The following is a 12,412-nucleotide window of genomic DNA, read 5'->3' as shown; positions in this document are numbered from 1 at the left end:
TGACAAAGAATAGCTTAAGAAGAGAATTAGATATCAGAATGAACTTTCCAACCATGATTTACAAGATTAACAACCCCTTGTAGAGTACTAAACAGTGTCAATAAAACAGAAAGAATCAAATAATGGGATGATAACATTTGTGAAAAGAAAGTGGAAAACAATGATACAACAAACGGGTAAAGTGACCAACAAGGAATTCCTACAGAACAAGCTGAAGAACGAGCAGCTCCACAGGGATTTTTCATAACTTGTTGGGACGAATTGATTAGTTACATATACATTCCGGGTACGGGTTCTGATAAAACGACTCTTCATACCGAAATCGTGCTCTGCTCTTAATTCCCAGTGGAGGCCCGTTCCTTTTCCTTGAAGCGCCTCGCCTGTTTTAACAGCAGTAAAATGTTGTCAAATATAGGCAGTTCTGATACAGCAGTATTAAGCAGGTGGGGTGAAAGTAATGTATGCTAAATGACTACTAATAACCTAACAGACTAACAATATTCACCACAGATATAAAACTTCTACCTATTCCTGTGCATCCTCTTGACAATATTGGTTAAGGTTGGCCCTTCCACTAGTTGGCCAGAATCGAGCTTGTTGAACACTTCAATTAGACCCTGCCTGCAGAAAAGAAGTTAACAGAGAATTACATGAGAACTGCATATATAAAGACAAAAAAAATTAGCACCACATCTATCTATAAAGAAATGAAGAAGGGGACCACTCTTGCCTCGAACCCTTCTGAGTCCTAAAACTAATTCATGGGAAACATCTACTAAAAGTGAAACATCATAGTTATCGACATTTATCATACCTTAAGACACCCTCATCATTATGAGATGATTGGCACCGCCTAACCAACTTAAGAAACAACAGAGAATTCACAATTTTAAACCAGATGTTCTGCTAAATTTAATTCTAGTAACAGAAATTATCATTTGGAACTCCACTTCTAGTTTCGAATGAGTTTCTAACAAATGAATCTGCTAGTTATTACAGAAACCATCCTATGGTTTGGTTCCCCTTAAAATAACAACTAGAGCCATCAAAAGTACTTTGGCTGTTCGGCAGTATATAGTTTTCTAAAATCAGAGGCCTAATACCTGTCAGGCGTGATTGTTTTCTTGTGCTCCAAGAACCGCCTATGACCCTCAACTGCTCTCGCCATGTTACCCGAATGCGATGGAATGAACACATTACTCTCCACAGAAATGATATAATCAATGGCAGCATTTTGAGATGCATGATGGGAGAAAGCTTCTAATTCGGCTTTGGTTGCCAGTGTTTCCTGGAATCAAAGAACTAGTTAATGATGTAATCCATTCAATCCAAGATTACAGCACCTCAAATGCCCTGATAAGTCAATTGTCGATTGCCTTGGAGACCACGTATTTCTAAATTCTACTGCATACCTTAGAAACCACATTAGGAAACTGCAAAGTCAGCTCTGATAGTCGCCCTGCACCACCATAAATTTTTCCAGCTGCAATATATATTAATGTTGATGCGGGATAGCCAAGAGCCTTAATGAATATCCCAACCTCCCTGGGTGTTAGAGGACAAAGGCCTGCATTCCTCTGCTCCGTAGAGTTTATTTTCTTTATCTTCCAGTGGTGTGTACTCTCCCTTACAAATTAGCAAGAAAGCATCATTAGCAACATAAACAAAACAGCAGAAACTATTTATCAGTTCGCCATCAAGTCAAATAATTTCAACATCTGCAACAAGTAGAGCAACAAAACCTCTTTTCTTTTATTGTCAAATATACGAGAGTACATTTATATGTTACGCACATGGTCGAACACCAATAATTGACCATACTGCAGTATTAGAGGTATCTGTGAATGCTGGATCATTCACAAACTAACAGACAGGTTGACGTTGATAAACCCAAAATATCACTTGGAGATAATACAAAGTTTCTCAATCTAGTTTGTCTTTTAAGTCTTACCAAGTACTGCAAATTGGCTTTGATGAAGAGTGCGTCAAGCCTCAGTCAGTAACATACAATTTAATTGAAGAGCTTATATGCACACGACTGTTGTATAGAAAGCAAAATGACAAAGTTTTATTGCGTCCTTAGTCCTCGTCTTCCAACCAAAGCTCCACTATCTATAAACTACAAGTGCTTCTAAGCATCTTCTTGTCACACATTTCAAGCATATGCTAAATATACGTTTAATACTATGCAAATAGATACATCAGTACCTCATAATCCTCAACTCCTCAGATTCTGCATCAGAGAGACCATACGTGCAGCCTGTAAAAGCAAGCATGTCCTTCTCATATCTTAGATGAAGAGCAATGTAATGACCCCCTCGTAATCTGAGCCGCTCCACTAGCCTCTGTGGTAGCACTGTCATGAAGTCAGATCCTAGTTTAAAACAAAACCTATGATGTGCATCCTCAAACCGTTCTAAGAAACACTAAAAACATGGTGTGAGAAATTTACAAGTTTTTTCAATATCTTTCCTTGACAGAAATCTGCTTTTCTAGTTTCCACATAGCAAGGGTGAAGCAAATTTAGAAGTTCACCTTCCCCAATACTTCAATAGGAGGCGAGAAACGTAAAGCATGGTACAGAGCACGGCATCTAAGCCTCTGAATGTCAAGAGGTAGATCATTGTTTGCAAGTCGAGAATCTGATTTTGCAACATGAATCACCTGAACAATATGACTACACAAGTGTTAACAAGATTTTAAACAAGAATGTCATATTTCAATTATAGTGGTAAAAGATTTATCATAAATGATTCTAATATTAAGGATGAAGTCAAAAGGAGATATAATTGTTCAAAAATACAAAAGAGCATATGCACCTCATAATAGCCAAAATTAATTCAGGTAGAGAATTAATGCAGTTTCCAAGATAGTGAAGTTGGGAGTATAATTACCAAAATTCATAGAACCCTTCAAACCACTAAGTTAGCATATGTGCTTGTAGATTTTTATGGGTCAAAACTTTTAGAAAAAACATACAATAAGTGGTAATTCTATAGCACAAAAGTCAAATTCAAGTTTAGCAATCCCCTCTACCCTGATAGCAATTCCTCTATCCTAGAACTTTTAAGCCTTTGTAAGATTATACTAGTTTGATGGAGTGGGAGCCAGTCGTTGAGTTGCAAACTATACTTAGACTTTTCTCTCTAACTCATAACTTTATTAGGAGTTACTTTGAGCCGCAACACTGAGATCAGTGTTTCTGGAACTTAGTTGCAGAGAAGGTATCATACAGGTTGGATTGTTGTAACGAGATTATCAGTCCTGTATTTAACAAAAGCTGTCCTTACCACTTGTTTGCTTTGTATGCCAGTAATGGCAGGTACACAAGTCCAGAACCACTATAATTTTCTGATAGTTTTGGAGCACTATAGTTGAATTGTATAGTGTATGAAATATTGTGCTGGTAAAGCACCATATTGAAGTTTTGTTACTGATCATCCAAACCCGATCTACAGGATATAATTGAAGTTATTGCTGTGTACTATAATTTTTGTCATTATTCTCTGCTTGGCATGTGTTGTTCCCAAGATACCAGTTTGACCTCCAAGGTTAAAGTCAAGGACTAGGATGAAGCCATTAACAGCAAGGGTTGCCAGAAAAATCTGCACATACAGAGGTTCAAGCAAGAGCAAATACTCTTTGGCTAGAACCTCCTACCAGCCACAGTTTCCAGCATCTCAAAGTTGAATGGAGTACTTCAAAGCAACATCAGGTTTAATATAGTATGAAAACTACTGAGCCATCAATTAACTAAAAGGTCACTTGCTGACCAAATAAACTCACTCCTTCAGAAATTCCACGTTATGGTAGTTTCCCGCATCATAAAAACTAGGACCGCTAAATTGTTTCCATCAATGCTTTTATGCTGCATACTTGTAACATGAATATTATCGGGTTTTTTGGCCTCTTCTGATGTAACTTAAGAACTAAAGAGCTTTTAAAATATATTGACAACTTCAGAATTCTATTGTTAATTATCTTGAACACTCAAGATCTCTATATAATTTTGTTTCGAAGTTCAGAATATGTTCAAACTTAGAAAACAGATACTACGCACTGCAATAAAGACTCTAAAAAGGACAAGAAAAAGGTGCACCTGATGTTCCCTCCACAACTGAGTCATATTCTCATAATAGCTCATCCCGGACCACGATCCAAAGTGTTTGCGAGCTCGTGGAACAGATTCCAATTGTCTGGGAAGTTCCTTTACAATCCTCACATCCCGCTGCAAGCTTCGAATGAAATGGTCCTCATCGAATATGTCCCCAAACACACTGTCCAAGAATTTGTAATTATGGTAAGATAACACAGAGCAGAAACAAAGAAGAGCTATTTACAAGGGATTGTCAAAAAATATAACCTTGAATCCTGCCAAAATGAACGTTTATCCAGATGGGGAATCACCAGGGTCGCATTCATGATGCGTGCCACAGCCACCATATCAGCAATCTAGTGGACGAAGTAGTTTATTAGATCACTGGAAATAAAGCAAAAGAAGCTGAATGTGGAAGAAAGCCTAGAGAAAGTGATTCTTCCCAAGTTCCCACACCCGTCACAAGGTTGGGCCCCAATCTTTGGACAAAAATATAGCATTACAATTCAAGCTTTATTCTTCATCTACGCAACACTATATACTACAAACTAGCACAAGTAAAGGTGTGAGTGCGCAATCGAATCTAAAACACTAATAAATGTGTATAAATGTACATTCAAATACATAGGGTGCAATATATAATAGACGTTTCGTGGCATGAAATGAACACGAAGGTTCCTGCATGAATGCATTCCAAATTTATAATCACTTAGACATATATGCATTAGCACACATTTGGATAAATTGCATTCATTTTCCCTACGGAATGTAGTTAAAGCTTCACAGGTTTTGCAGTGGGAAATGCTCCTAGCAAGTATTCCCCATCTAGCAGGATTGACGTCTAAAACCAAAAAAAATTCCCAATAGCATCTTACTTTGGTAGATCAATTCAATGCATCCATATTCCAAAAACATAAAGATTGTCAGAGAACAAAGCCGAAGCAACTTACACCAGTACGCATTTGATTCAACCCTCCGTTACATTTCACAGTCATATATCTGTTAGATTCCTGGGCAGCTGAACATTTAAAACAGAGGACCAAGTTAGCAAATGAAATATCACATTCAATAAGTAGTCACCAGAAATATCATGCTGTCGCCAAAACAAATGACTGCAGAAACAATAACCTTTGTATTTAGCAGTAGGATTAACACAAGGATGCACGCGACGACTGAATGTTGAAGCCCATAATTGCTGATCTACAAACTGCACAGAGCCAGAACTCCTTATCTGCAGATAGAAGCAAGGCCAGATTACTCAAAAAACAAAGACAGAGATGCCAGAAAACGATTAATCATTCGTTTGAATTTGAAGCATAGGTAGCAATATCACTGAAAAATCAGTAACATAAATTGACCCTTTTCCAATCCAACTACATTATACCAATTCAACATTCTCCTTCTTTCATAGACCCATGTCTCTAACTAAAAGATAGAAACTACGCTTAAATGAACATTTGTTGAAATAGAACATTTATTCATTGAAAATGAAACAAATTTACTGGGGCATGACCGTGCTTTTGGGAACACAATAGAATTTTCAGTAATCGCTAACAATAAGCATTAAATACATTTCCTAAGATTGTATCTTTTACGAATTTATGACAAAATCACGCGTCGATTGGTGTTAATAATAATGCTTATCTAGTCACTAACAAATATCAGATGTACTAGCAAATAGTGACATAGTGTACACAATAATATAAGCACATTATCTACCATACCCAAAAGAAATAAAACCCCAACAAAAGAAAAACACAATCAAAAACCCATATTAATGGAAATTAAGAAATGCCCATAAAAAATTAAATCCAATATACCTGCTGAGATTGATGGTGAAGATGAGAAGTATCAGAGAAAAGTGGGTTTTGTTCATTTTCTAAAAGATCCTTTGTATAAAAGAGAAAAATGAAGATGGATATAGCAAAGAGAAGGATTATATAAAGTGTGCGTGTTATGCGAGATGTTTTTCTGGATGAAACTCTGCTATTTCGCATCTTCTACAGAGCTAAGCAGCAGAAGTTCTACTGTGGTTGATTTACTTGGAAATTGCTTCTTTGCCTACAATCGGAGAGTAGAATCAAGATTTGTGCTTAGTTCCAAACTTTGATGAACCACTTTTTTTTGGTTTAGAACATGAATATAAGTTGTAGCCATCCCGTTTCTTTTTAATTATTACACTTTATTTTCGGGAGAATCGATGAAATTGTGCAGAAAACAAAGAAAAAGTACAAATGTATAATAAAGAATGTTTGATTTTCGAAAATGTAAGAGAAGAATTAAAATGATGTAGGAGACAAAAAAATAGCGTAGGTGGGAAGGTTTTGTGGGACGGTTTTGTGTGGATTATTAAAATGAGTGCGTAGAGAATATGTTGTGGAAAAGTGTGAAAAGTTGATGTGATAGGGAAATAAGTTCTCATAAAAAGAAAAAGGAGAAAAGTAACAACAACAAAAAAAACTAAAAAGGAAATGTAATACTTCATCCGTTTCAATTTAATTGTGACACTTTTAAAATCATGAATTTCTAGACAATTTTTGGAGAGGAGAGAGATAGAGAAAGAAAATAAAAGGATCCTATGTAATGGAAGAGAGATAGAGAGAAACTATTAACCAAAATGAAAGTGTCACAACTAAATTGAAACTTCCTAAAATAGAAAGTATCACAAGTAAATTGAAACGGAGGAAGTAATTAAAAGAAAACGGAAGGAGTATACAAAAGGTTTGCCTAGTTGGTTGAAGTATCATTCGTGATTCGTCCATCATCGTGATAAGGGTTCAATTTTTCCAAATCCCCCCACTTATGCAAGTGATAGTATAACAAATCGATCCTAAGATCTTATGAAATCGGGAGGAAAGCTCTACCTTTTTATTTTGTAAGGAAAAGTTCCTTGCAAGAAGGGAGAGAAATTGAAGATTATTCTTGCAATGAGTTGAACCCTTAACCATTAGGTCAACCTTGTTCTCAAATCTTTGATATGTTACTAGTATGATGGTCGTATAATTTTTTTAAGGTAAGATGAATCCCTTGTACAAGCGGGGGAAATTAGGGGATCTCACTTTACAAGGGGCAAGAAGCAAATTGAACCCTTTGTCACAAGGATGGGAGGAGGGTCTCCAACCAATCAGGCCAATCTTGATTCTTATGATGGTCATGTCTTTTATAGTAAAGTTGAAATATTAGTTTTATACATGAAATAATAAACTCATTTTATACGAAACTCTCAAAAAATAAAAGTTGATAAAAAAGTATCGTTGACCAGCAACTTGTATAAAAACACAAACGACTCGTATGTACTAAACCCCAAACCTACGTGCTTGACCCATTGGACAAGTCTAACAACTATTATGATTTTATATATACAATTTTTTTTTAGAGTTCAATATACGACATTTGTTATTTGTTGTTTAATATACAACAACTAATTGTTAAGAACAAAATTTATTTGTCATTTTTGTAGAACATTAGTAATTCTTAGTACAATATTATATTAGTAGCTTTTATGAGTATTTGTCACTTTTGTACAATATTTGCCACATGCAACATTAGTATTTCATTAAAACATCCTTCTTAATTCGTTTTGACTTTTGAAGGTGGTTTTTACCACATATTTATGTCAAGGAAGTTGTAAATCTAAGAAAATAATGAAATTAAACTCAAGAACCACTTCGCAATATTATTAATTTAACTTCAAAACATGATAAATTTTTAACCGGATTTACAGGTCACAAAGCATTTGGGACCACTCGCATGAAATTCACCCCAAAGTTTGGCCTATTGTGGCATGTGGGATAATAAATAGTTGAAATTGGTTTTAGAAAGGTGATCACTATTGAGGCTCTTCTTCTCAATTTTTTCTTTTCTTATTCGTAATGAATATGTATGTGTCTTTTATATTTCATATATTTTTTTAGTTGTATATTTGTCAATAGTGCTGTAAATTGAGTCGTTAGTGTTGTATATGAAATGACAAAGGTCGTTTTATATAAATTTAGGGTATCAAAATCACTTAATAAAATGATGAATTTTGTATTTCAGCCTCGTATACAATATTTTTGATCGAATATACAACATTCATTATTAAATATCCAATTCAAAAAGTGTTGAAGAAGAAAACTATTCGTAATCCTTACGAAGTAGGCATTGGATATGGGCAAAACAAGTGAATATTAGAAAATAGGAAGTCGTTACATTTTTTTGAGCCCCCACTGGGGACCCGTTGTTAAGGATAATGATCCTATTGGACCAGCACCTCGTTCAGGTCAGTCAACCCAACTACACAGGTCAACGCTTGAGAGTAGGGGGATATAAGGGAATCACTACTCGTAAGCATAAGTAGGTAGCGGGGTTCGAACTTGTGACCTCCAAGTCACAAGAGTTCCCGCCACCTCTACCAAACAAGCTTGGTTAATAGAAAGTCATTACATGTTTAGTGTGAAAACATATGGTATCAGACATAGGAAATAAACATGATGATGGTGGATGGTCAACAACTACTATTACTACCGAATGGACCTAATGGGGAATTGGTCGAGAGTCTATCCCCGCGTTCTGAAGGAGATCATCTTGAACCCTCTAGCAACCCCGCCGTCCTTAATAAACATGATGATGGTATATCCGGAGGAACCAGGGAGACTGGTACCGGCACATATTCCGTCCCTATCGGACATAAAGAAAATATCTCCAGTGGTAGAGACATATTTGAGATGGTGGATGGTGAAAACCATCAACGAGTTTTCGGCAGAAGCAATCCCATGGGAGCTACAATTCCTATCCGACCCCGCACCCGTTCTTCCGCGCGAGCGAAAAGCCCTGTCAATTACCAAGAATTGGCTTATGGTGCAAGCGGGAAGCGAAACCGACAACGTCAAATGGATACACTTGATAAAAGTTTGCAAGCAGATAACTCTAAAGCTGGCGTGGGGATTTTCGAAAGCAGATGGGAACCGAATGTCGGGGGTGAAATTGAAGGTGAATGGGGATTTAATGTTCAGCTCGAAGGCCGAAAAAATGGTAACATTGGACAACACGACTCACCCGGAGGTTCTAAAGGAACTCTTAACACTTCCACCGCTAAACCCAGGAATGTCAATATTGTTATGGAACGCTAGGGGGGTAGCTCGCCAAGGTTTTAGGAGGAACATTCGTCAGCTTATCCGAGATCATGATCCTATGATAGTCATCATCACCGAGACGAGAGTTGTCCGCGAAAGCATTGAGGAGATAATCAGTAGCCTTCCCTTCAATTCTTTCGAAACCGTGGAGCCTCAAGGGTACTCAGGAGGAATTCTTATGCTATGGAATGAGGGCCTCCATTCATTCTCAACCATAGCAAAGGAACCAAGAGCAATCCATGGCGTAATTCAGGTACAAAATTCACCTTCCTTTTTTATTTTAGTCCTTTACGCAAATACTAAACACAAAGGTCGTCTTGAAATGTGGCAAAATCTTAAAAGCATGAGTAGTTCCATTAATCTCCCTTGGCTAGTCACAGGGGATTTTAATGAGATTACTCACTCTCATGAAAAGTTTGGAGGAAATCCTCCCAAAGAATACAAAATGCGGATTTACAGGGAAACTATGGATGCTTGTGGGTTACATGATTTGGGCTTCATTGGTAGCAAGTACACATGGTTCAACAAGAGGAAAAACTATCCTATTTTAGAAAGACTTGATAGGGGCTGGGCTTGCGATAAATGGACCTTGAGCTTTCCGGAAGCTTTCGTGAATAATCTGCCTCATTTATCTTCTGATCATAACCCACTGTTAATCTCTCTTAAAAAATCCGAAACCTACCACAAACCTTCCTTCTTCAAATTTGAACCCATGTGGCTCCAAAACTTAGCTTTTGACCCTTGGATTAGGAATCAGTGGACCAGCTCCCACAATGACATGTACAACAAACTAAAATCTCTTAGTGAACAAATTCCTAATTGGGTGTCTAAGGAGGATAACTTGTTTAAAGAAAAAAAGAAAGTCCAAGCCCGGTTGCTAGGGGCCCAACGTGCCTTCGAGGCCGATCCTTCTAATAAATACCTTTATAGCCTTGAGGAGAGACTAACCAAAGAGCTAAATTCCCTTTTAGACCAAGAGGAAGAATTCTGGCACATCCGTTCGAGGACGAACTGGCTAATGTTAGGAGACCGAAACACTCATTTTTTCCATCTATCGACCGTAATTAGAAGGAAAACTAATAAAATTCTAATGATTAAAGATGAAACGGGGAATGTCATTACTAATCATGAAGAAATAAAGAAAACCATCCTTAACCATTATAATTTGTTGTTTTCCTCTGAAATTACACTAAACCCCGTTAACGTTGTATCGAGAGAAACTCTAGATTGTAGTATGGTACCTTCTATGGATGAGATTAAAGAGGCTATCTTCTCCATCGGGGGCTCAAAGGCTCCTGGGGATGATGGTTTCCACGCTCTCTTCTTTCATCACTTTTGGGAACACAATGAACATCGACGTCCTTAAAAGTGTCACGGACATTTTCACTAATCTGGAGGTTCCAAAGAATTTAAACTCGACCCTAATTGCACTAATCCCAAAAATTGCGAACCCACTTAGGCTTAATAATTTCAGACCCATAAGCCTAGTAAACACGTCCTACAAAATTATAACAAAAATAATAGTTCAAAGGATCAGACCTTTTCGAAAGACTATTACATCCCCAAATCAAAATAGCTTTATTCCAGGGAGAGGGTCGGAGGAAAATTTTATTATAGCCTCGGAGATACTTCACAGTATGAAAAAGAAAAAAGGAAAAAAAGGTTTGTTTGCTCTAAAACTTGACTTGGAAAAAGCTTATGACAGACTTGAGTGGACATTTATAGAACACTGTCTAAAGAGACTAAACTTCTCTTATAATTCCATTAAACTAATCATGAGTTGCGTTTCTGCTGGGAAAACCTGCATACAGGTGAATGGCAACCGAACTGAGTCTTTCACTCCTACAAGGGGTATTAGACAAGGGGATCCCCTCTCTCCCTACTTGTTCATCATGTGTCTTGAGTATTTGTCTAGCACCATACATGAGGCCTGTGCTAATAAGGAGTGGAAACCTTTCAAAATCCGAGGGGGGGGGGGAAACGGAAATTTCACACCTATTTTTTGCTGATGACATACTATTATTTGGAGAGGCTAATTGTTCCACGCTTTCTACCTTGAGCCAAATCCTCCGTAATTTCTTTGAAGTCTCCGGTCAAAAACCAAATGAATCCAAGAGTATGCTTTATTTCTCCCCTAACTCTACCCTTGACATGAAAGATGAGTTTGAACAGGAGCTAAACATCTCGAGTACCAGAGACTTAGGAACCTACCTAGGTTTTCCCTTGTGCCATAAAAAGCCTTCGAAAAACAAACTTAGCTTCATTATTGATAAAGTGGTTAGTGAACTAACCTCTTGGAAATCTAAGAGTCTAAACAAGGCTGGGAGACTAATTCTAATTAACGCTACCCTTCAGGCTATCCCTAGATACTACATGCATTTGATTGATTTCCATGAAATCATCAAAGAAAAACTAGATTCCATTTGTAGTAATTTTCTCTGGAATAGTAATGATCATAAGAAAAAAATAACTTGGATCGCATGGAAGTGGATTTGTTCCCCGAAATCTGAAGGGGGCCTGGGCTTGGTCACCCATAAAACTCTAAATAAAATTAGCCTTGCCCGTCTCTGTTGGAAACTTGATAACAATATTTTATGGGCTTCAAAAATCATTAAAGAAAAATATTTTAACAAAAACGATGAGCCCCTGAGCTTCAAAAAAGGCTCCCATCTTTGGAAAAGTATTGGGATGGGTTGGAATACTTATAATCAAAGTCTAGCGTGGGAGGTAGGAGAGGGGGAAAATGTTAATCTATGGCATGATAAATGGGTGAATGGGGAGAGTTTAAGATCTATGATTTACGGCCCTTTAATGGAAAATGAACAAAATTTGAGAGTAGAGGCCCTCAAAGCAAACGACATCTCGAGCCTCTCTTCCATTTTATTAACACAAGATATCATAGATAGAGTAAAATCAACTCGCTTCACAAACAAACCGAATAACATCTTCTCCTTGTGGACACAAATGGGGAAGTTTAGCTCCAAAAGGGCCACAAGTTTCCTTTCTATGGAAAAAAATGGAGAGTCTTGGGAATGGATTTGGAAAGAGTCGGTCTCCCAAAACATCATATTTTTATGTGGCAAATTAGATGGAATAGAATGCCAACGAATGATAATATAAATTTTCGTATTAATGGCCATCCTAGCTCATGTCCATTCTGTCCAAATAGTGTTGAGAACATAGACCACGTGCTGAGAAAATG

At 37.2% G+C, this 12,412-nt stretch overlaps 1 protein-coding gene across 1 annotated transcript; it reads right to left on the bottom strand.

Moving 5' to 3' along the window:
- Positions 1-10: 10 nt before the first annotated feature.
- Positions 11-6,219, bottom strand: LOC104895427 (hypothetical protein). Its single transcript, XM_010681930.4, has 11 exons — positions 5,917-6,219; positions 5,225-5,327; positions 5,047-5,114; positions 4,364-4,452; positions 4,100-4,277; positions 2,536-2,664; positions 2,209-2,345; positions 1,413-1,626; positions 1,104-1,288; positions 526-621; positions 11-380 (listed from the first exon to the last, which is right to left on the bottom strand). Exons 1-11 carry the CDS (start codon positions 6,091-6,093, stop codon positions 266-268), a joined length of 1,491 nt encoding a protein of 496 aa, XP_010680232.2. The 5' UTR covers positions 6,094-6,219; the 3' UTR covers positions 11-265.
- Between the last annotated feature and the right edge of the window lie 6,193 nt (positions 6,220-12,412).

The sequence above is a fragment of the Beta vulgaris genome, chromosome 6, assembly GCF_026745355.1.
Source record: "Beta vulgaris subsp. vulgaris cultivar EL10 chromosome 6, EL10.2, whole genome shotgun sequence".
Lineage (NCBI taxonomy): Eukaryota > Viridiplantae > Streptophyta > Magnoliopsida > Caryophyllales > Amaranthaceae > Beta > Beta vulgaris.
Note: the sequence above shows the minus strand (reverse complement) of the source record. Positions and strands in the feature narration are given on the sequence as shown.